Source organism: Gallus gallus, chromosome 4 (assembly GCF_016699485.2).
Source record: "Gallus gallus isolate bGalGal1 chromosome 4, bGalGal1.mat.broiler.GRCg7b, whole genome shotgun sequence".
In the NCBI taxonomy this organism is placed as follows: domain Eukaryota; kingdom Metazoa; phylum Chordata; class Aves; order Galliformes; family Phasianidae; genus Gallus; species Gallus gallus.
Window position 1 is genome coordinate 50,358,462 of NC_052535.1, and position 21,652 is coordinate 50,380,113.

The 21,652-nt window shown below is 38.8% G+C and overlaps 1 protein-coding gene across 2 annotated transcripts; it reads left to right on the top strand.

Moving 5' to 3' along the window:
- The first annotated feature begins 7,913 nt into the window (after positions 1-7,913).
- On the top strand, positions 7,914-21,618 carry AFP (alpha fetoprotein). 2 transcript variants are annotated; one of them, NM_001396575.2, is made up of 14 exons: positions 7,914-8,050; positions 9,495-9,555; positions 9,800-9,935; positions 10,890-11,092; positions 11,628-11,775; positions 12,032-12,129; positions 12,821-12,950; positions 13,560-13,774; positions 14,619-14,751; positions 15,552-15,649; positions 16,851-16,989; positions 17,414-17,637; positions 18,464-18,596; positions 19,466-21,618. In NM_001396575.2, exons 1-14 carry the CDS (start codon positions 7,966-7,968, stop codon positions 19,508-19,510), a joined length of 1,848 nt encoding a protein of 615 aa, NP_001383504.2. In that variant the 5' UTR covers positions 7,914-7,965; the 3' UTR covers positions 19,511-21,618. The 2 variants fall into 2 exon arrangements, with proteins under 2 accessions (NP_001383504.2, NP_001385024.1); NM_001398095.1 differs by lacking the exon at positions 18,464-18,596.
- Positions 21,619-21,652: the final 34 nt, after the last annotated feature.

Sequence of the window (21,652 nt, forward strand, 5' to 3'; positions counted from 1 at the left end):
CCCAGGGAATGCCTTAAGGATATGGAGCTACATTGGCATTTTTATAAACTGCAACCCAGCACGTGTAGTATAACCCCACAAGAACAGTGAGAAGACATGAGAGTGTCCTCATAAGCCACTGGTATGAACTGAATATGAAATTAAGTTCCTATTTTCAGCCAACCCAGACTGATAAATAACAGTCACTGAAAAACTCTCCCTCCCTCACGTTAAACAAGCTGTGGATTTGTATATACAGACACACTTGACAAGAAACTGAATTCACAGAATTATGCATAGCCTTCCTATACGGCCCCATCATTACAGTGTTCTTCCTTCTCATTACACATGTTCTTGTATCCCACCATTTTCTTGCACAAGAGGTATCAGTAAGAAAATTTCATGAATCGTACTATATGGTGCAGTGGCTGACTGCAGTGGTAAGGCTGACCCTGAAACAAATCAGTTTTTCCTGGTTTTCAAAATCCCGGGGAAAATTTCATTTGACAATATTAGAGTTCAGAGCTCAGTGTACCAGTAAAGGAAGAACAGGACAACAAAATTTTATGCCCAGAATAGTAAGAACGTTGTTTGTGTTGCACCGAACAAGTACTATTTAGTGAGTCGGAATAGAATATTTTAAAGAAATACTGGTATTTGCTTAGGGAAAGCTGCCTACACATTTCAGACCTTGGCGTCTTTCACTCACCTTTGTCAAATAAGATTAATTTTTCATTCAGAAAAATTTAGAAGTACATTGTTCAGAAATAGCTTGGATAACTTCATCTTTCGATATTTTAGTAAAACCACCCGTATTTACTTAGGTATTTCCTTTTTCTACCTTCCTTTCTTTTGTTTATTTTCTCAGGAAAATTAACTCTCTAGAATCCTTGAATTCAAGAAGGCACAAAGAGGAGAAAAACGAGCAAGGATTTTTCCACTGTAAACTTGAAATCTTTGGCAATCTTCATTTGTATGTATACGTTTCTTTATATGTTTAGAAACATCTTATTAAATATGAAATGCTGATTCCCATTTGGGGCTGAAAACCACACAGACTCGAACAATGACTTCCACAATTAATTTGGGCCATTAGCAGATGCAAAAATATGAAGTCTCTAGAAGTCTAAGGTGTTCTATACTGATCTGTTTGTCTCAATCTTCAGACCTGCAGCACCTACAGCTATGGTTTAGCTGCCTAGAAGGTGGCATCTAATGCTATTTGAGATACCTTGAACATCCTGCCTGGCCTTTATCTACTACGCCAGATACTAATGGGTCTTCTCTGGCAAAGCACTACACTAGCTAACTGCCATGCCATATTAAAAACAAAAACAAAAACAGCAGTAAGATGACTCAACCAGAAGAAAAACCTCAGATAGGCAAAGTCAGACACTGAGAAGGAGTTAATAGATAATTTATACTCCAAAACGTAAAACTTTAATAGGTCCAGAATGAGCTGCACAAGACTCAATATCATGGCCGCAGTGTCTTTTGCAGAAGGGCCTACAGTAATTAGTTGCTGCCTTCTCTAAACTGCATTCTGGCTTGTTACCTGCAAGCAAGTTCCCCACTATAGACAAAAATGCTGTGTAAGCAGGTCACTGCAACCAGAGTTTGAGTTGTATTAAGATAACAGAGACTGTGTGTTGTTAAGATAGCATGTTTTGGCATTCAGCATTGGTGTTTCACTTGGCTAGACCATCACGCCTACAGGTGCCAGATAAAGACAAGGACAAGTTGTAAATGTCACCCTTTGTACTCTGTAATGTGTGCAGTTCAGGTGTAGCCAGTCAGTGGAATTTGGAAAACAGTTAAAAGTAGGAGCTTAGGAAATCAGGGAAAGAACTGAGGCCGGGGGGAGGGGGGGGGGGGGGGGGGGGGGAAGGGAAGAACAGGGCATCAACTTGAAGAATATCTTACTTAGAATAATGGAATCATGAAGGTTGGAAAAGACCACTAGGATCATCAAGCCCAGCCATCAAACCATCACCTCTTCCCTTCCAGACGTTGGGGGTTTGTCTTATGCTCTCATACTTAGCTGGCATATAGGCTTTGCTTTCCAGTAAAAAGCATTTGTACTGCTAACAAACAGATAGCAATCTCAACAGAAACAGCACACATCTAAATCTTTCACACTAAACACTGGGCTGCAGTTCCCTGTCCTGACAAACACAATCCACCCATTAGCAATCATGGCTTCTCCTCTCCTCCTTAGTGTGATAACAAATCGAGCCCCAAACCCCTAGTGGGCATTTGCTGCAGTAGGAAAAAGTGGAAGAGCCTCTCCTCAACCTGATCCTCACGTAAAACAAAACAAGGTTAGATCCAGTAAGATCATCTTGTTACACTGGAGAAGGAAGTGTCCTGCAGAGAAAAGCAGGCATTCGGTTATACTGATAAATCTAAACTGACACGAACACTACCCCCTGAAGTAGAACCAGAACTTGAACTCCTGAATAAACACATCAATATAGTTCAATATATGCATCAATACTCTATCCTCTTTTTGCTATTAAAAAAAAAATTGCTATTAAAGATATGCTCTCTGAGGTGACTGTTAAATCATGTATTTACTTGATTATTTCTTTTGTATTCTCCAGAAAATGTGCATTCTATTGTTGACATGATCTTAGAATGACATGGAAGGGAAGAATTAAGGAAACAGTAAAATTTGCAGGGCACTACTTAGTTCTTATATCACAGAGCTGATCAAAGGCTGTTTTAGACAGAAACTTGAAATTCTATACCTTGAAAGATTCAAGTAAAAGGTTGATAATCTGCTGAGTGAAGAAAGTAGGAACAGTGCTACAGAGCTCCAGTTCAGCAGACAGCAATGGTTGTATGGTTGTTTTTTCCTCTTGCTGCTTGCAGTATCCTTGGGGGAATGGCACAGCTTCACACAATTGGAGCTGAGGGAACAGGCCTCAATATGGATGAAACCCAGATCTCTTCTCAGAAGCTCATAAAATAATTTCCTCAAGAATAGGTTGCTGATAAATATTTGAGCATGTAAAAATAATACCATAACCGTTAGAACAATGAGATCACGATGACAGCTACTGACTAAACCTCTTTTAAAAAACTAGATGGCTCTAGCACCCTGGGAGTCACATGGTATTAGATGGCTTAGAGTTATACTGAAAAGCAACAAGTCTTCATTAAACATCCTGTCTGTATCACAGCAAAAATGGGAAAAGCTAAAGCTGATAAATATGCAATATTTGTGAATGCATTAATTTGTCTTGTTTACAGGCTTTGTTCCTTCTTGTTTTGCGTTTAAGTACACCACAACATTTTACTGGGATCAAAGAAACTGAAGAAAAGGTAAGTTTCCTCATGTGTAGACATGCTAAGAGAGCTTCAGTAGAGGCACACACATAAACAAATGCTCCTGAAACATGTCAATTGATTCTAAACACTGGGACCATGTAAAGCACCCAGTGCACTTTCCAACAACACAGCACTCTGACAGCACACAGCAGATGTGTTCACACAAGCTCAGAAACAAATGGCATAGAGAGAAGCACTGCCAAGAAAAGCGGTGAGGAAAGTTGTTTCATTCCCAGCCAAGTGACTCAAAAGTACCGAAGGACAGAAAAGTTATTTGCCAACTTATGGCAGGAAGTAGGTGTGCAAGGCTTGGGCATGCTTACACCCACACTACAAGGTTATCCTGTCTCCTGTGCTGACATGTTGATACACCCACAGGGTGAATGCTTCTCGAGGGGAAACTGCCAAATCATATCAAAAGAAGGGACCACACAAAACACCTAAGTGTGACTAAAAACGAGATGTTACACATGAACCTTTTCATTCTCCAAAATTAAGGGAATTTGAACAGAATCCTCTTAGCTAGGCAAACAACATGCACTTTTGCCAAAACATATCAATTCAGGAATTCATCCAGGTGAAACAAGTTCAACAAATGACTGATACAATTAGCCACATTAATGGACTGAAAAGAGCAATTCTTTATCATAAGAATTCCTAGCACTGCCAAATAATCTATTAAATCATTTGCAACAATGAAGTTAATAACTTGGGTTTCCTCCCTGTTCTGCCTTCAGGCTTGCTACGTACAACAGAAAAGATGTACTGAATATACGGGTAAAAAAGTTCCAAGTGTCCCATGAACACCTTAATGTTTGAGGCACAGATACAGCAGTAAGTGTTAGCTGTCATACCGTCACAAGTCATCTTACAGGAAAACCTTTCACCCTCTTCAATAAGCTTCAAAGTAGACCCTAAAAACCAATTATGAAACTTGTCTACTTTGGCAGTCCTCAAGCTGCAACATGCTTTCTCATGTGAGTTAGTTTGGATTTGGACAATACTGCCATGGTACTCAAAGTAAATCCAGTGTGCTTTAGCAAGAAGAGCTGAGAACAATGCCAGTTCAGACCACTTTGAATGCTATTCACATGTGTGCATAATGACAGTGAAAAGGCAGAAAAATGCTGTGAAGTTTTGAGCTAAAGATCTGCAGGAAAAGCTCAAACATGTTTTAGGAAACACATTTTCTTAGTGAATCTGCAGCTAACTAACAGAATAGTACAGATTAAAAGCTAAACTGATTTTGACTTTCAACTGAAAATTCTAGGTGTTCAACCACAAACTCATTACTGGAAGATAGGGAGGGAAAAGGATTAGGGTTTTCAATAAAAACAAATAAATAAAAAACTACAGAAGTGAACCCATTTTTCTTTGTTTGCAGTTCTCAGCATATAAAACCATACTTTCATCCTTTTCTTTTTAAAATCCAACCATTACAAATACTTGCCCTTCAAAGCAAGGAATTATTTTCCATTTCCAAAAAGTCATCACATACTGTTGGTAGGGCAAAAAGCTGCTACTAACTATCCTAACAGCAACTGTGCTACTGTTGTGTACAGACATGCCCAGCAGATAAACAAGCCCAAGCTGCATCATATAATGTGTATCTCTTGATCAACAAGGGCCCACAACTCAAGTCATTACAGACAGAGCAATCAAAACATTTACAGTGTCACATGCCCTGCAGACTACACAGACTGTTTCCTCACACATCACCCAATGCCTACACGAGCTGGATTCTTTTTATGTAAAGATAGAGAATTAAACTTCCCACCAATGAGGTTTACCAAGGGCAATTTGTGACCACCTCACTTTTACAACCTTGATGAAGAGTTAGAAGAATATTTTTTGCATGTACACATTTTTTTTTAATGTGTACATACATACACGCACATGAACTCGTGCGTATTTAATTTGTTCATGTCATTTGACATAGCCATTGACAGGAAGGCAGTGAAGAATTATAACAGCAAGGTGTTGACCACTTGAGTGGCCAAGTTCCATTCTCTAATTATTGCTTTTAATGTTTTCTTCCCTTTTTTTGAAATGAATAAAATAGCACTTGAGATAAAGAATATATAAAACATCACTGAACACAGGACATGGCAGTCTTACCACTCAGTGGAGCAATAAGACTGAGTAGGGGAGACCTCGTGATTGAAACACAGACCCAGGATCCCTGGGCCAAGAAACTAATTACCCAGGGAACAGATAAGGCCTGTGCAGATTTGGATGTACAACAGATACAAGCACTGAAAATGAAGTGGTGAGGGGGAATAAAAAAAAAAAATCCCATTTCATAACTGTTGCTTCAGCTTATTTTCTGCAGGCAGTAAAACTCAATACCCAAACAAGACCTATTCCAGAAAACTTAATCAGATAAAACCTAGTCAGCTTCCTTTTTTTGACATTACATTTTAAAAATATGAACGATCTTTTCTTTACAAAAGAATTTAGAAAGTTTCAGTATGAACACTAGACAGCACATTTCATTACTGGAAGTTATTTACAAGGAAAAGAATTCCAAATATCAAAGCAGTTTAGAATTTTGTAAAGACAAACTATCTCACTACTTGAGAAGAAGCTCAATTCTTTCAGGTACATGAGCTTCCTATGAGTATCATTCATTTCAGAATGATTTTTCAGTATTTTGTGAGAATACTACTCTCCAAGTGCATAACGCAAGAATATAATTGAATCCTTCACATGCATTACTTACGCTACCAGAAAGCGCCAAGGTTGACTTCCAAGAAAGGGAATGGATACATCAATACAATCACGAAGTAGCTAACACAAGTGAAAGTTAAATTCACAAATTCTGGTCTCATTAGCAAAAGCAAAAACTAGCAAAAGCATCTGAACTTTGGGGAGACACACTTGCTTTTCAGTGGCTTAATTAAGGATTGCTAATAAATGACTCAATTGTATCATGAGCAGAAACCAACCAAAAACACAGGAACCTTCCCCTCAAGCTAACAAAAAACAATGAAGAAGAACCAGCTCCCCTTTTTGGTTGTGACAACATAAAGACCAAAAACTTATAGAGTATAAGTAGTACTTCAGAATTTCAACAGTCTATTGAGAATGCTTCTCCCCCTCCACACAGCCACAACCAGCTGATAGGAATTCACAGCTCCACACACCCTAACAGCAATCAGCTGCTTTTAGCTCTCCCTTGAACTTGCAAGACAGTTTGTAAGAAGACCTGAAAACAGCTGTGGTCTCCACAGGTCTAAAACTGATTTGGTCAACAAGGTCTGAAAAACAAGAACTCATAATTCTTTCATTTGTTCTGGATAAATACTATGCATACATTTCCCTTCTGCAGATAAGAGACTGTTCACTGCAAATAGGTAGATTGCCATCCTCGCAGTGGCAAATATTTTTAAATAAAAGTGAAAAGCATTTGACTTTCCTACTAAACATGGTGAAGGGCAAAGGAAACACTGAGTTTAAGCATTTCAGCAGCCAAGTACGGCTTCCTGAAATAATTAGGATTGCACATTACGCATCAGTAAGCTCTCACACTCTATAAACCTGCTATAAAAAGCCTCTAGCATCAGTGTCTCAGCTGCTTCTGAATCTTTTCTTCAAGCAAATACACCTCCCCTGCCCTTATTTTTATAGCTTACCATAACATGTTTGTATTTGAGTATTATTGTAAAAATAAGGGGATTCATCTGTATCTCTCTCTGTTGCTTCTGAGGAAACTGATCTAGAACAGCACCAGGCAGTCTCCTCATTGCCCCCATACTTCCACCTTCACTCAGAATCCTTTTTCCTTTTGATACTGTCTCATGTGAGATCAAAAAAGCCTCATCATCCTTCTTCAAAATGAAATAAGGAATATTACCAGTTTCTCACTAAAGAAACAAAAAGTTATGTCTCTATTTTTTCACTCCCTCAGACTGAATATACATATCCTTGTCCACTCATCTCTTAGTTACAAATATCTGTGGCTCTCTTAAGCCATTCTGTCTGCAAAAATTGACCATTTTGGTCACGATTATGCTTTTAGCATACTTTTAAAAAAGGACATTAAATAAGTCAAACATCTTTTTTCCCCTTCATTCTAGTTTTCAAGTTGATTTTGTTTGAAGATTTCAGATGCATTTATTATGCTAATTGTTAATGTGTCAAATATATTATATAGGGTACTTAATTCAGCCTTTGCACCATGACACCTTGGACTAAGGGAGCAAAAGATGGCTTTTTCAGCAAGGAAGTGCGCAAAAATCTCAGGGTAACTGATGAACTTGCGATCCTTTGGTCAACAACATGTTAGGAAGGAGCCTTCTGCACAGTAATCACCTTTGAACAAATCTGTAAGTAGAAGAGATCTACACAGAGAATGTTTAAACTTCTTGTTTGAAGTGTGATAAGTTAAAAATGCCTACCTAAATTTCAGGGAAAAAAGAACCTACAAAGTCCTTTCTTTGCAACAAGTTGATCAGTTCATCACACTGAGCAAATAATGGCATGTTTAATTATTGTGGGAATATTCTAGAAGGGCTAATATTATATGTGACACTGAAAGGGTTTTGATTAACCAGAAATTGTTTGGTAGAGTATATATGTCATTCGCCTTAAGTCTTTCTGATTTTCAGAGATAAACTAAACCTATCTCCGTCCCTGCCAAAGGCTGACATTATGAACTGGAAAACAGTAATTTGTATCATTTTATTAGTAAGCTTTACTATAGTCAGAGCCCTGCCTAGAAGTTATCGGGACACAGGTAAGAACATATCTCGTGTTTTTATTCTGTTCTTTCATATAATACTGATTACTGCAATGAATGAAAGCATGAATGCTTATTTAGTACTGTTTTATCACTCCTAGTTCTACACCACAGTTTTCTTTTAAGTGAAAGATACACAACATAACTGTAGCTGTATAATTCTAGTCTTGTGATCTCCCTTAGGCATATCACTTCTTAATGTCTTGAGAGTCCATGTGCTGCATGATACAGCCTAGTCCATGCAGAGAAGAAGTGTACTGAAGGGTAATTTAATCTATAGGAGCGTGGTTATTCCACTAAATTTCAGGTACTCCAAAACCTGTTGAAGCAAAGACTGCAGTTGTTCTAGCATCTGTACGTAGTCCGTGGGAGAAAGACAGTGAAGTAAAGAGAGGGATGCTACATCCAGATACATTCAGTGTTGCTGTGTCAGGAAATTGCTCTTTATTATTCTTTGGAGGAGTCTTACTCTCCACTAACCACTGAAGGAGCCTATGATGACTGCATTTGGCACTAAGTTTTAAGTCTCAAAAATGAGAAAACTGAAAACCTCCCACAGTGTGCAGGTCTGATGAATCTTTCACATTATATATTTCTATCACTGGTCAAATGTTCTCATCTTTAGAACTTCCAAATGCACTAACAACTGCTGTTTTTCTTATTTATCTTTAATCATCATCCCAACTGACATTTCCTCATTACTCAGGGAAACTGGGCTCTTAACTTTGTCTGTTCCTTTTATGTTGCTCTCAGCCCTACTGACATGGGCATGACATAGAACCATCGTGATTAGGCAAGATGCTCCTTATTTCAAAATTAGTCCCTGAAAGTATTCTCTAATAAACAAGAAACTCAAGAAACAATAGGATTTAGGCTTGGCCATTAATAAAAGATCCACTGGCAAAGGGAAATGTTTGCACATCATCTTCAGATAAATTGGACACACCTGTTTTCCACAGGGCCAGTTAATAGCACACAGAGAAGGATGAAGTTCTGTGATTTTTTGTGGAGCTTTGTTTACCAATGTACTCCTAAATTTACTGCATTTTTTCTACACAGGGAAGTTTTCACCTGCAGCCAAATGATCATCAAGTACACTTTTAAATAGCTAAGACAAGGCTAAAACGTGGTTTCTAAGGTGTTTATTTAATCATGTGATGTGCATCATCATAGCTGAACACCTTCTAGGTTTGATTGTATCTCCCTCTCACAGAACATGAAACAGGCAGGGAAATCACACTGTAGCTCAAAAACAAATTGTTTCCCACCCTCAAGTCAAACAGATAGCATGGCCTCACACCTTCCACCTTAGTAATAGTACTCCTGGCACTGAATTCTGTTTTTCTAAAAACTCCAGTGTTTAAAAAAAAAAAAAAAAAAAAGTATTTGATGATGCATTTGAAACATATTTTATTCAAACACCAATTATTTTGTTTTTCAGAGGAGAAAAACAGCATTGGCCAGCGGTTTTCTCAGCTGCAAGAGAACAATTTTAAAGCCATGTAAGTTGTCTGGATAAAGAATCTACTTGCAAATTTGCTGCCTGTGAACATCCCTATGGCATTTTGTGTCATTTGGAGATGAACATGCACTGCAAGTTGCACACTCCCCATCCCCGATAAAACAGCCTGAGCCAGCTGGTGATAGAATCCCTCTTACTGTCTGATGCAAAAAGTAATACAGTTATTGTCATTATTATTTTTAGATAGACAGAAACATTCTTAATGCTCTCCATTTTTCCTATAGTGCCATGATCATGTTTGCACAGTATGTACAAGGAAACACATTTGGCCAAGTGGTTAAAATGGCTGAAGCTGTAACAGACCTTGCCAAAAAGTGCACTGAAGTAGACAGAGACAACCCGAACTGTCGGAAGCCTTTGGTAAGCAAGCTTGTACTTTTAATGTGGCACAGATTTTCAGAAGTGACATAATTTCAGGGTGCTGGTATGCATTTTTCCAGGCAGGAGTAGGATATGAGGAGATGTGGTTTACTTGTGTTTGAACGGTTGCTCTTATTGACTCTTTCCTTCCCCATGCTCCCACCTAAAAGACATCTCAAGATGACCAAAGGAAAACAAAGTCCTTCACAGAAAACGCCACAGTAGCTTTTGAAATCCTTAACCTCTTAAAATGTTTGTAAACCTGTGCTTTTATGGCTAGTGTAACAAAACTCAGTATAAGCCAGATTAGATATTTCTAGCAAGTATGATGCCCATAGGAACTTTCTCCACTCCATTAACTCATGCTGCTAGTGTTCAGTGTCTACTTCAACGCACTGTCATAGATCAGCAGATTGAATCATAGAAAATGGATCTTGGTCTGTTACGACTCTTCTACTTGTTAAGCATGGGGCTGAACCAAATCCTGAATTAAAACAATTCCCAACTGAAGCATGACTGACAGCAAACCTGAGCATTGCTACTTAATGAACAAGGAACCTGAGAACTGTCGTTATACAGACCTGAGACTTGTCACTATACAAACCTGATTTTAATTAGAAAAGAATATGGATTCTGTTGAGATATACAAATCAAACAATTATCTTGACTGTAATCAAGAAATGAGGATCTGAATGTTTTAAGTTCAGTGGAAGCTGAACAGTATGTTTGAAAACTATCTCATAAAGTCTATCTTGGCAAAATAGTAGGTATCAGAGATTGACACATATGTTTTATAAGTCACTCTGACACTGCAGGCAAAGCAGCGGTAGTAAAGAGAGAAACTATAGATTTATGCAAGTTAGGGCTTGTTGGGTTAAAAAGTCTCCTCAGAAAGCTCACAGTGGCGAAATGGAATCCTCACACACATTAGCTTTTTTTTCTAATTTTTCACAGGACTGGATCTTCCTCAATACAATATGCCAGGAGGACAATCTTCCTAGGTTTACTGACTGCTGTGCTAAAAAGGACCCTGAAAGAAACGATTGCTTCCTCTCCCTTAAAAATTCATCAAGAGGATTCATTTCTCCTTTTGAAAGGCCAAATGCTGAAGCTGCCTGCAAAAATTATTCAGAGCATCGCCATTCATTACCAGGATAGTAAGTAAATAACGCATAGATTTGTTGCCTGCATATGGTAGTTATGAGCCTCGAGTCCACAAATACAGTATCAACCAAAAAGTTCAATGAGATCTTGCTGTAAAGCCATCTTCTTTTTTCTTCCTAATGAGAAATATTTGAATAATCCATCCAGGTCTATTTGTCATCATGTGAAACCTGTTCTACCACAGCCTACTTTGAATATAGGTCAAAACATAGACCAATCTGACTTATCTCCCTGTAGATTAAATAAAGCACTCATCTGAAACATGAAGGATCTGTCTTCAGTCCTTAGAAGCCAAGCAGACATTTTGCTGCCTCTAGACCAGAACTGGCAGGATGTCAGCCTTTAATTTCCAGAAGAATGCCAGCCTCACCAGAATTCTTCTGAGATACATTGCACCATACAGCTTCTTGTTGTGACAAGAAAACAGTTGCTTTTAGTAGCTATAATTCAGCAGATACTGCAATACCACTACAGCTCCCTACATTTCAGGGCTTAATCTGGTAGTAAAGACATTTATCTCTGTTTTAGTTTTATCTATGAGGTTTCCAGAAGGCATCCTTTCCTCTATGCCCCAACAATCCTTTCTGTTGCTATCCATTATGATGAGATGATGAAGGACTGCTGCAGAAGTGCTGAAGACTCCACTCATAACCTGGAGGAATGCTTTCGGAGACAGGTACTACAAAGCAAGGGTTTGGTTTCATAGCATGCGACCAGTGGCTTTCCTATTACGAAACAAATGCTAAAGCAGAGCTATTGATTATTTCTTTTTCAGCATCTGCATCTGATGTTAGAATTCACCCTGCTAAGGTGAATAAGCACAGGGTGAAATATGACTTGAATGCTACTTAACTACTTAAATCAGTAGCTTTACCACAAAGCGTTGACTTGGCTTTCTTTCATTTTCACGGTCTGTATCTTCTTTCTACCAGGCCCCAAAGGTGGTGAAGCCCATCAGAGAAGATGGCCTGAGGCAGGAACACACATGTGGAATCCTGAAAAAGTTTGGAGAAAGGACCATAAAGGCTCTGTGAGTCTTCCCAACGCTCACCAAACAAGTCTTTGTCTTGTTTGCTTTGGCTGTAGACTGGCCATGCTTATTGTTAAGATGTTAACATGTTGTTTGTCTCAGGGCTTCCTGATTGCTTCACTAAAGTCCCTTAGGCACACACATTTTGAAATAAAGTGTGAATGTCATATGTCAGCTGAAAGTGGATCTGCACCTGCACACAATACAATAGATGTGAATATCGCAACATCATCTTTGTGTGCAGGCCACCAGTAGCACCTAACAAGGCAAACAGACTAGTACACACTGATGCATGACAGTGGTCAGTTTTTTTTAGAAGCTGCCATTAGCTTTCTAAACTCCAAAGCCAAAGTTTGAAATGAACCAAGCTCTTTGTGATTTAACCTTCATGAGCCAAATACAGCTCAGCTCTCATAAGACACAAGGTTATTACTGTAATTTCATGTTCACTTACCATATTTCTTTGTTTTCTCATACTAAATTTCACCTGAGACCCTTGGATAACTCTGAATATCTCAGCCTTTGGCTTCAAGTGGCTTTTTTTTTTTTTTTTTTTTTTAAATCAACGTCAGTGACAGCAGTAACAGGCCACTTCTGACCAGTTTTCATACAGCCCTCTACAGACAAATAATGGAAGCTATCACAGTCTCACACTGTGAATATTAACAATAACTGTTTTTCTTCATTTTAGGAAACTTGTGCAGATAAGCCAAAGATTCCCTAAAGCTGATTTTTTTACCGTTACCAAACTTGTGTCGGATATTGCTAACATGCACAAAGACTGCTGTCGTGGAGATATGCTGGAGTGTATGCGCGACAGGGTAAAACATTTAATATTTATGTACGTTCAGAGAAATTATATGCCTTTTTTCTTTTCTCAAAAGATCTTTTCGGATTTTTTTTCCTCCTGTGTTGTACTGTTTGCTCTGGAGCTTAATTCTTCAGTCTAAAAACATGGTTGATTGTCCCATTTAACTTTTTTCTGTCATGAAGTCTTAAAAAAAGTCAGCAAATCAACTTTGTGACTAAAACGGCCTAATTCTCTTCTAGTGAATCCTGTTGCAGCTCCTAGCTGTGTCATACATTTTCTGTGCAGCTTTCAGCAAAACATGTATCTGCCTTTTCTCTGTTCTCTCTGTTTTTCTATCATACCAAATCCATCTATCTCACTACTTGTCCATAGTGCCTAGCTAGATAACTAACCTCTCTGTTTAGGTGGTTATCTGGCACCTATCAAATGGGAAGCAAAAGGCTTCAGCAGCTAGAGCAACTAGGCTTCTGTCCTGTTCTGCCAGATGACTTCTGTACAGCTTTGGTCAGCCCCTTCCTCCCTTTGAGTGTCCCCTTCTCTGCCTGTAAAATGGGGATAACAATGCTGATTACAAAAGACCACAATCTGATTAAACTTCCTTCCCTTCTTTGCTTTTCAGGAAGAAATTCTACACTATGTCTGCACCAACCAAGAAGTCATATCAAGCAAAATTAAAAAGTGCTGTGAAAAGCCACTGCTCCAAAGAAGTGAATGCATTGTTAATGCAGAAAATGATGACAAACCTGCAAACTTGTCTCCCCAAGTCAGAGAGTTTATAGAAGACAAAGGAATATGTGAACGCTTTGCTCAGGAAAAAGATACCCACTTAGCCAGGTAATGTGTCTTCCTCCAGTCTTCAATTTTGCTGTTCTACTACTTGGGTTAAAGGATGGCAGTTTGAAAGATAAAGATCAGCTCATTTAGCCTCAGATTTGTCTGCACTGTGAGCATGTGGGCATGTAGGAACTGTACAAGGTTATCTTTATAAAACGCCAACCTTATAGGGTCTGGAATGAGAACAAATGCTGAACAAGACGCAATTATTTCAGAGAAAACTGAAGAAACGCATATCAAATTTAGGTGCTATCAATTCTGATCTCAGGCTCAAAATCTAGCTTTGATCCACTCTTAAATGGGAATAAAAGCGCATACCTAAGTGATGCTCATGTCTTGATTCAACAGGTTTGATCCATTTCTTTTCTAGACATGTTCCTTTGTGTGATGAAGCCCTGACCCTACCTGTAGCAAACTTAGGCCAAAAAAAAAAAAAAAAAAGAAAAAAAAAGGCCACAAGCTGCATCAGAAACAGTACCTAGTCACAAATAAAGACAATTAATTTACTTCAAATAACATCTATCACTTCCATTTATGAACAGTGCAGCTAATAGATTAAGTACAATGCTATGCACAATGAATGCTATTTCAGGACAGCTAACCTTTTCAAGATCTTCTTAGAAATGGCTGTTACTGAAAATTACTTCATTTAGATAGGAAGAGCTTAACAAGCCATATTCTGTTCAAGTTGAATTCTGGGCTTTGATTTTGTGAAATTCTCCTCATTACATGGAAGGTCAGATGAAAGCACCCCAAAAGCATCCCCTACTGTCCTTACCATCTCCAATCTCCTGAAAGCCATGGTCTTGTCTTACTGCTAATTCCCAATGCACACATATTGCAGGTTTCTCTATGAATATTCCAGAAGACACCCTGAATTTTCTGCTCAAATGCTTTTAAGAATAGGTAAAGGATATGAGGATCTACTGGACGAGTGCTGCAAAACTGGCTCTCCAGACAACTGCTGCAGCAGAGGGGTAAGTGCCTTACACAATACATGGATGAATTTAGGCACACAACCACACAGCTTGTTCTGGCTAAATAGTGCTTACATGGGTACTAGAGCTACTGGGGTGGGGATGGGACAGAAAAAACCCTCCCTTGGTGTGTACATCTGATTTCAGGTATCCAGCCTCCTCCTCTCCCTGTGAGTATTTTGTAAGAAGGTGCTGCTGCTATAGTGATTTAACATGGATAGACAGAGATGCCAGTGAGAGGGATGGAGCTAGCATTTCTGTGAGCTCCTAGTCTCTGTTAGGCTCCCCTGCAGCACTACTTGCCCACTTGCAAATGGAAAAGGTCCTTACTCAGAGGGCAGTAAGGCACTGGCACAGGCTGCCCCAGAGACCTGTGGGTGCTCCATCCATGGAGGTGTTCAAGGCCAGGTTGGATGGGGCCCTTGGCAGCCTGGTCTGGTGGGTGGCAACCAGCCCACAGCAGGGGATTGGAACTGGGTGGGCTTTAATGTCCCTTCCAAGCCAGTCTCACATATAGACACCTGCAGTGTATATGTCTGAAGTTCAGAACTACTCTGTGTCTCAAACCTAGCCTTCCATCACTTACAGAACGAATATGTAAAGATGATTGAAGTGGACTTCTGTCCCATTCAGGCAGTTTAGAGATTTTAAACAGATTAAGACCTTCTAATGAAATCAAAACTTGGTGGTACATTTGAGGTGAGAGGCAGCTATGGAGATCAAGGCCTCATCATAAGGCAATGGGGCATTCTGCTTTCCCACCAATAAGGTGACTCCTCAAATTAATTTATTTTCCTCAGGAAGAAGAACTGAAGAAACACATTTATGAAACTGAAAGTGTGATGAAGACAAGCTGTGACATTTACAAGGAGAAAGGAGATTACTATTTCCAAAACGAGTATTAATCTTTTGTTTCTAAAATATTTATCTGCTTACCTGATGCCTGTACAAGATGGGTACAATGTAGGCTGGAATAAATCCATGGATGGGAAAAAAGCTGGGCTAAAAGATATCACTTGAATGTTTGGTCCAATAAGTTACTGCCTTTTAAGATTTTATTTTCTTCCCATTTCCAAGAGACAGTTCTGTCCTCACCCAGCTCCCAAGGCAGCAAAATGACAACTTGTTCAACCTCTCATTCACTTTTGCTATGGATTGGTGGCTTTTTTTTTGTTTTGCACTATAACTGCATTTTGAGGTGTGAGCTGTAACTTGAGAGTCAGAAATTTGGCCAAAAGGCAGTTTCTGCATCTTTTGCAAAAGATCTTTCTCTAATTCCAGCAGCAGATGTAAATACTAACAATTGTAACAAAAAAATAACTGCAGCAGACAGAGCAAAACCCGACTAGCTTAGCTGTGTGCTGTGCTTCAATGCAACATGCAGGCACAAGCCTCCCTCAGGAATTCTGGCCTTCATTTGCAATGTTAATGAGCACATGCCTAACAAAGTATGTAAGCAATTTCAAATCTATACACTGCTTGCATGAAGTTAGGCTTCTGCAGTCTTTGTCTGGGGAGAAAGATACAGAGAGCTTTTTGTACTCTCGGGCACGCTTGATCTTTAAAAGACTTAAGGAACTAGAGGTTTCCAATAAACCCAGTGTGCTGCTTCTGCCTAGTGTACCAGTTTTTATGGTTTGCCTGGCCACCAGAGCTAACAAGCACAGTATTTAAGTGGAAAAAAAAAAAATCAACTTTTTTGAGTTCATCTCCTGCTGAGATTGGCTCTGCCAAGAAGTCACTTGAGTTCAGTTTTGCTTCTAAACAAGCTCCCTGCACACCCAGGGAAGTGAACAACACAGGGAAAATATACATACCATTTCATAAGAGAGCCTACCAAAATATAAACAGCAATGTTAGCATTAATTTTTTCAGCCTGGTAGGAGACTGGTCAGAAAAAGGAGAGATCTCACAGAGAACATGCTTATACTTGCCTACGTGAGTCTATAAACACCAGGCTGAGTTCTGCCCTAGTAGGAATGAGTGTTCTGCTGTGGGATTTGGCTGGAGCCTTATACAGGCTCCAGTTGAAGGCAACGGCTTGCTCACTGTTGGCTGCTTGAACGTAAGCACCAATATTAAAGAAATTATCATTTCAGGCTTCTCCTGAGCTTCACCAAGAAGATGCCTCAGCTAACATCTGCAGAGCTGATAAAATTCACCAAGCAAATGACTACAATTGGCTCCAAATGCTGCCAGTTGAGCCAGGACAAGCTATTGCCTTGTGCTGAGGAAAATGTGAGTTTGTTGGTTTTTTGTTTTCTTACTTGTCTTAGTCCTAATTTTTTTTCCTGAAGCTCTGTGTCAATTCCTGCTACAAGCAAAGTCCAAGAGCTTGGCGTACCAGCAAATGAGCAAAATGTTCACTGAGCTGTTGAGCTGCCCTGAAGATGTACTTCCAGATACACACCTGCAGTAAGCATAACACAGCATTGAAGTCAATGCTTGAATTACTCTGTGAGTATGCACTGCAGGCAATCCATTTAGCAGAACGAATGCAGGAAAAGCATTCAGTAGAAAAAATCCCTTTTATCTTACAGCCGAAGCTTAATTTAAATTCTCACTTATTATTTATAACTTTACTAAAAGCAGCATCTCTCTCAGGGATTTTTTTAAATAAGGGAATAACATGAAATTGTGTTTTTCACCTCTTCCTGTAAAGCTGGATCTTGTGCTTGGAGAAATTTGTAGAAGACACCTGACCAATCCAATAAACCCTGCTGTTTGCCACTGCTGTAGTAGCTCCTATGCTCTCAGGAGGCCGTGCATGGGCAAACTAGAAATTGATGAGAATTACGTGCCCTTATCATTAACACCTGATCTATTCACCTTCCATGAAGACTTGTGTACAACGGAAGAAGAAAAGTTACAGCACAGGAAGCAGGAGTAAGGCATACCTCTTTTACTCTCTTACCCGTGTTCCTTATTTTTAACCTGGCAATGCTCACCTTTCCCCTGTCCACTGTACTTGTCTGCCTTCTACAAAATGCCTTGGAAAGCAGCCATACCTAGCCTCAGCAGCACACCTACCTGTTTTTCTTTCTTCTTATCTTTGTCCCAGTTTCTTTTGCAGTCTTGTTGAACCTGTATTTATCTGCCTTTAATTAGAAGAAAGTCATTTTTCAGAGGTGGGTAGCTGTATTGGTATATACAGCACCAGATAGGAAGTGATAAGTGCCTGAAGTTAGTTCCTCATACTGTCCTCTACAGAAACTGTGAAAGTCATATCACAAAAACATACTAGAAGAACAAGGAAGCTAATGCACGACCTTCATGGTTTAACTGAAGCTTGTCTCTCAGTGAGACAGCCTATGTATTTACCCACATCCCAAGCACTCCTTCAATCTCTGGATGCTTGTTTACCTTTGTCAGAGAGAACTGTCATGCTGGACCTCCCACTACAAGGAAGAACAAGTTATCTTGGATAACTTATGCTATGTCAAACTCATATTGTCCAGGACACTCTTGAGTGGCAATAACACAAATCAACTGTATGATTTGTTCAGGGATATTAATGGTGGAACAACTTCAAAAACAAGCACTGATATTTTACTTCACAGGAGAATAGATGAAATTCTATTTCATCTAAAGATGAAAAAAAGCTACTGAAAGCAAGAAAGAAAACACAGATCTTACTGGACTAGTGGTTGAGAAGTGCTTCTTAAGCTGCATGCTCACCTTCCAGCTTTACAGGACTTTGCTTCCCTTGCAGAATGCTCATCAACCTCATCAAATACAAGCCCCAGATCACACAAGAGCAGCTGACCTCCATCACTGTGGCTTTTACTGCCATGAGGGAACAGTGCTGCAAAGAAGAGAATCGTGAAGCATGTTTTGCTAAAGAGGTATTGGTTACGCTTTCACCTATATGCTCTTAATCAAAATCAAAACACATAAGTGTAAATTTCTCCATTAAGCAACAATAACAAAGCCTAGCTAGCCAGAATTCCTTTGGTTTCTTTTCCAAAGATATTTCCCTAGCTAATAGTACTTGACTGAATTTCCTTTTAAAATAAGTTCCATTGCAACAGGGAGGGAAAGAATATTCAAAATTTTGTCAAGGTATTTCCTGTATTTATTTTCGCACATCTGCCTTTCTCTCATCTTTCCTGCGTTATTTTAGCTTTTTGAACTTCATACTACAGAGCTACTTGGATTTTTCTCTACCTCCCAGTAAACCCGATTTTCCTTATTTCTCATTTCTCTCCAATGTATTCCTTAACTGAAGTTTAAGAAGCTTTCCATGACACTTGAGAAATTTTCAGCTCTGCTTTACCCAGCCTCTCTGCAAAGAACCACACTACTAACTCTTCGTAATAAAACTACTTCAGTGTTTTTCCAACAAATACAAAACCAACTAGGACAATCTGAGCTGAACAGTGGAAATATCATCCACACCACGTGTTTGTACACAACCCACAAGGGTTATAAAACATTAAGGAATTGACTTACTCATGTACACACATAATTTGTGCGCAAGTATATTATCTTAGAGAGTGGTCAGGTGCTGGAACAGGCTGCATGAGGAGGTGGTAGAGTCACTGTCCCTGGAGGCGTTCAAGAAACATTTGAATGTTATACTGAGGTCCGTAGTTTAGTGGGAAATATTGGTGGACAGTGGACTGGATGATCTTAGAAGTCTTTTTCAACCTTGGTGATTCTGATTCCATGATCTTTCTGATTTTATTGCTTATAGATGTTTTGCTTCTTTCAGGGTCCAGAACTTATAAAAAGAAGTGAAAAACTGCTGTCAGCCTGAAGAGCTCACTTAGCATACTAGAAGATATTTGCTGAATGCTATGGAGTTGCATAAATTAAATACTAAGCATACCTTTTCTAAATATGCATGAAGTATAAACAGGAGAACATGAATTATCATAGTAGAGAATACTGTGCTGTGGTTCTTTACCTACAAACCTAATGAAGTCAGTACAATTTTCACCAGCTATAGTTCTGCTGATGTCTGATTTTCCACCATCAACAAGGTAAAGGGGTGCCTCCAGTAAAACATCACATTTCTGAGAAAAGTCTGACAAGCTATGAAACTGTAAATGCAGCCTGCCTTCAGCGTTCAGCCTAACTGAAATTTAAATAAGTGTATGAATTTTATTCAGATGGGGGAGAAATTTCTGTGATAACTTAATACGTAGCTCATATGCCCTTGATTCAAAATGATCATGAACATGTAAAATTTAAACAAACAAAAAAAAAACTTAAATCCACTTGAATCAAAAAATAAGGTGCAACAGAAAAGGCAACTGGATGGAAAATGAGGTTTCAAATGTGCCCATAATCGTATTCTACAGAATATTATTTTTCGTGTATGAACTAGTCATAGAAAAAAGTAATCTAAACATTGGGCTTATGAAGCATAAAGAAAAACATGATTGAAAAAATCTGCCCATAGCAATTTTAAAATATTTTTGAATCACCAAATATTTTTTTGCTTTTTAATAGGACTGTCTTTGAAATGCAACACATTCATTCACTAACAAGGGCTGCTGTGGGAAACTGTAAAATTTACTTTAGGCACAGAAAGATTATCTTGGTCATCCCAAGCAGAGCAAGGAAGAAGACAGATGAACAAAATGTCATTAAGGTGAAATGTGACACTTTTGGTCAGCAGATAAACATTTAGAGAAAGCACCAGAAGGCTGCTGAATTTAAAGTATATAATAAGAGATAATTTTTCAGAGTCAGATTGAAGAGGTTGACCAAATAAATTCCTCTCATAATCCATCCTGTATATACTGCTAGGCAACATTTTCATTAATGATATAGTGAAAGGAAAAACTATTCGTTCAATTCGTGACAGACAATAAGGTGGACAGAGACTGCTGCAGATCTCATTGCAGCATTTTGGATGTCAAAATCATCTTGGTAAATTAGAGAAATAGCCTAGAAAAACACCAGCTGTGTCCTGTGAAAGCAAATTAAACATGTGACATAGGTATAATTAAGCAACTGCAGTAGTGCGGTACAGGAAAAATATCCATTACAGTGTTGAATGAATAACAATGCAGTTACGACAAATCACAAACTGATCAAGAGTCACTGATATTTTGCTGCTAATTGAAGCCTAACATCATGCTTGCATGCTGGTGGTATAAACACAGTATTAACAGATAAAACAGAAGAATGAGATAATATCACATATGCATCACGGTTTTGTTTTTCTCACCTTTCATAAGGACTTTGCTGGAGTATCTGAACAAATCTGGGGTCTTAGTTGCAGACAGAATTTCACTGAAAAGAAAGCAACAATTAACAGTCAAAGTTCCATTAAAAAAAAAAAAGAAAGAAAGGGAGGACGAAAATAGATTGGGATTGTATGGTTTAGTAAGAAAGGCTTTAAGACCATGCAAGTCTTCACCTATTGAAAAAGATAGGTCCCAGGACAAAGATAGCCAGTCAGCACCTAGCAGGGAAAACAAAACACCGGAATCAATGATCTGGGAAAGCAGGGAACTCCAAAAGAGAGAGCACACATTACCAAAGTGCCAGTGATGTTTTCAGACCGAAAAATAAACAAAGAGATCATCTAAGGCTTCTCTCAGCACAGTTTTCTCGGGATTTAATGCTCTGTTGCACATTGCTCTTCTGGAATCTGGGGGTTGAGTTTTGGCTACGTTTTTTTTAAAAAAATATCTTTTCTCCTGGAAGTCCAGTGATGACTTGGGGTTTTTCTCACTGGGTTGTTTAGTAGCAGCAAAATTAGGTAGTATTTTTTACTCTAGGGTCTTATTCATTACGTCTTAGGACTTGAGTTCAAAAGAAACCCGTATTTCTTCTGTCATCTGCTTTTCATTGCTGTTACCTTGAGTATGGAATAATGCTTTGGAATAAAATCTTCCTCTGTTCTTGTCAGCATTTGTCAGAAACAGTTCATTTAAGTGACCGC

Bases quoted from the DNA above. Each gene is read 5' to 3' on its own strand.
- AFP (NM_001396575.2), top strand. From the start codon at position 7,966: ATGAACTGGAAAACAGTAATTTGTATCATTTTATTAGTAAGCTTTACT. The intron at 8,051-9,494 runs GTAAGAACATAT...TTTGTTTTTCAG, and splicing joins TAGAAGTTATCGGGACACAG to AGGAGAAAAACAGCATTGGC. The intron at 9,936-10,889 runs GTAAGCAAGCTT...AATTTTTCACAG, and splicing joins CGAACTGTCGGAAGCCTTTG to GACTGGATCTTCCTCAATAC.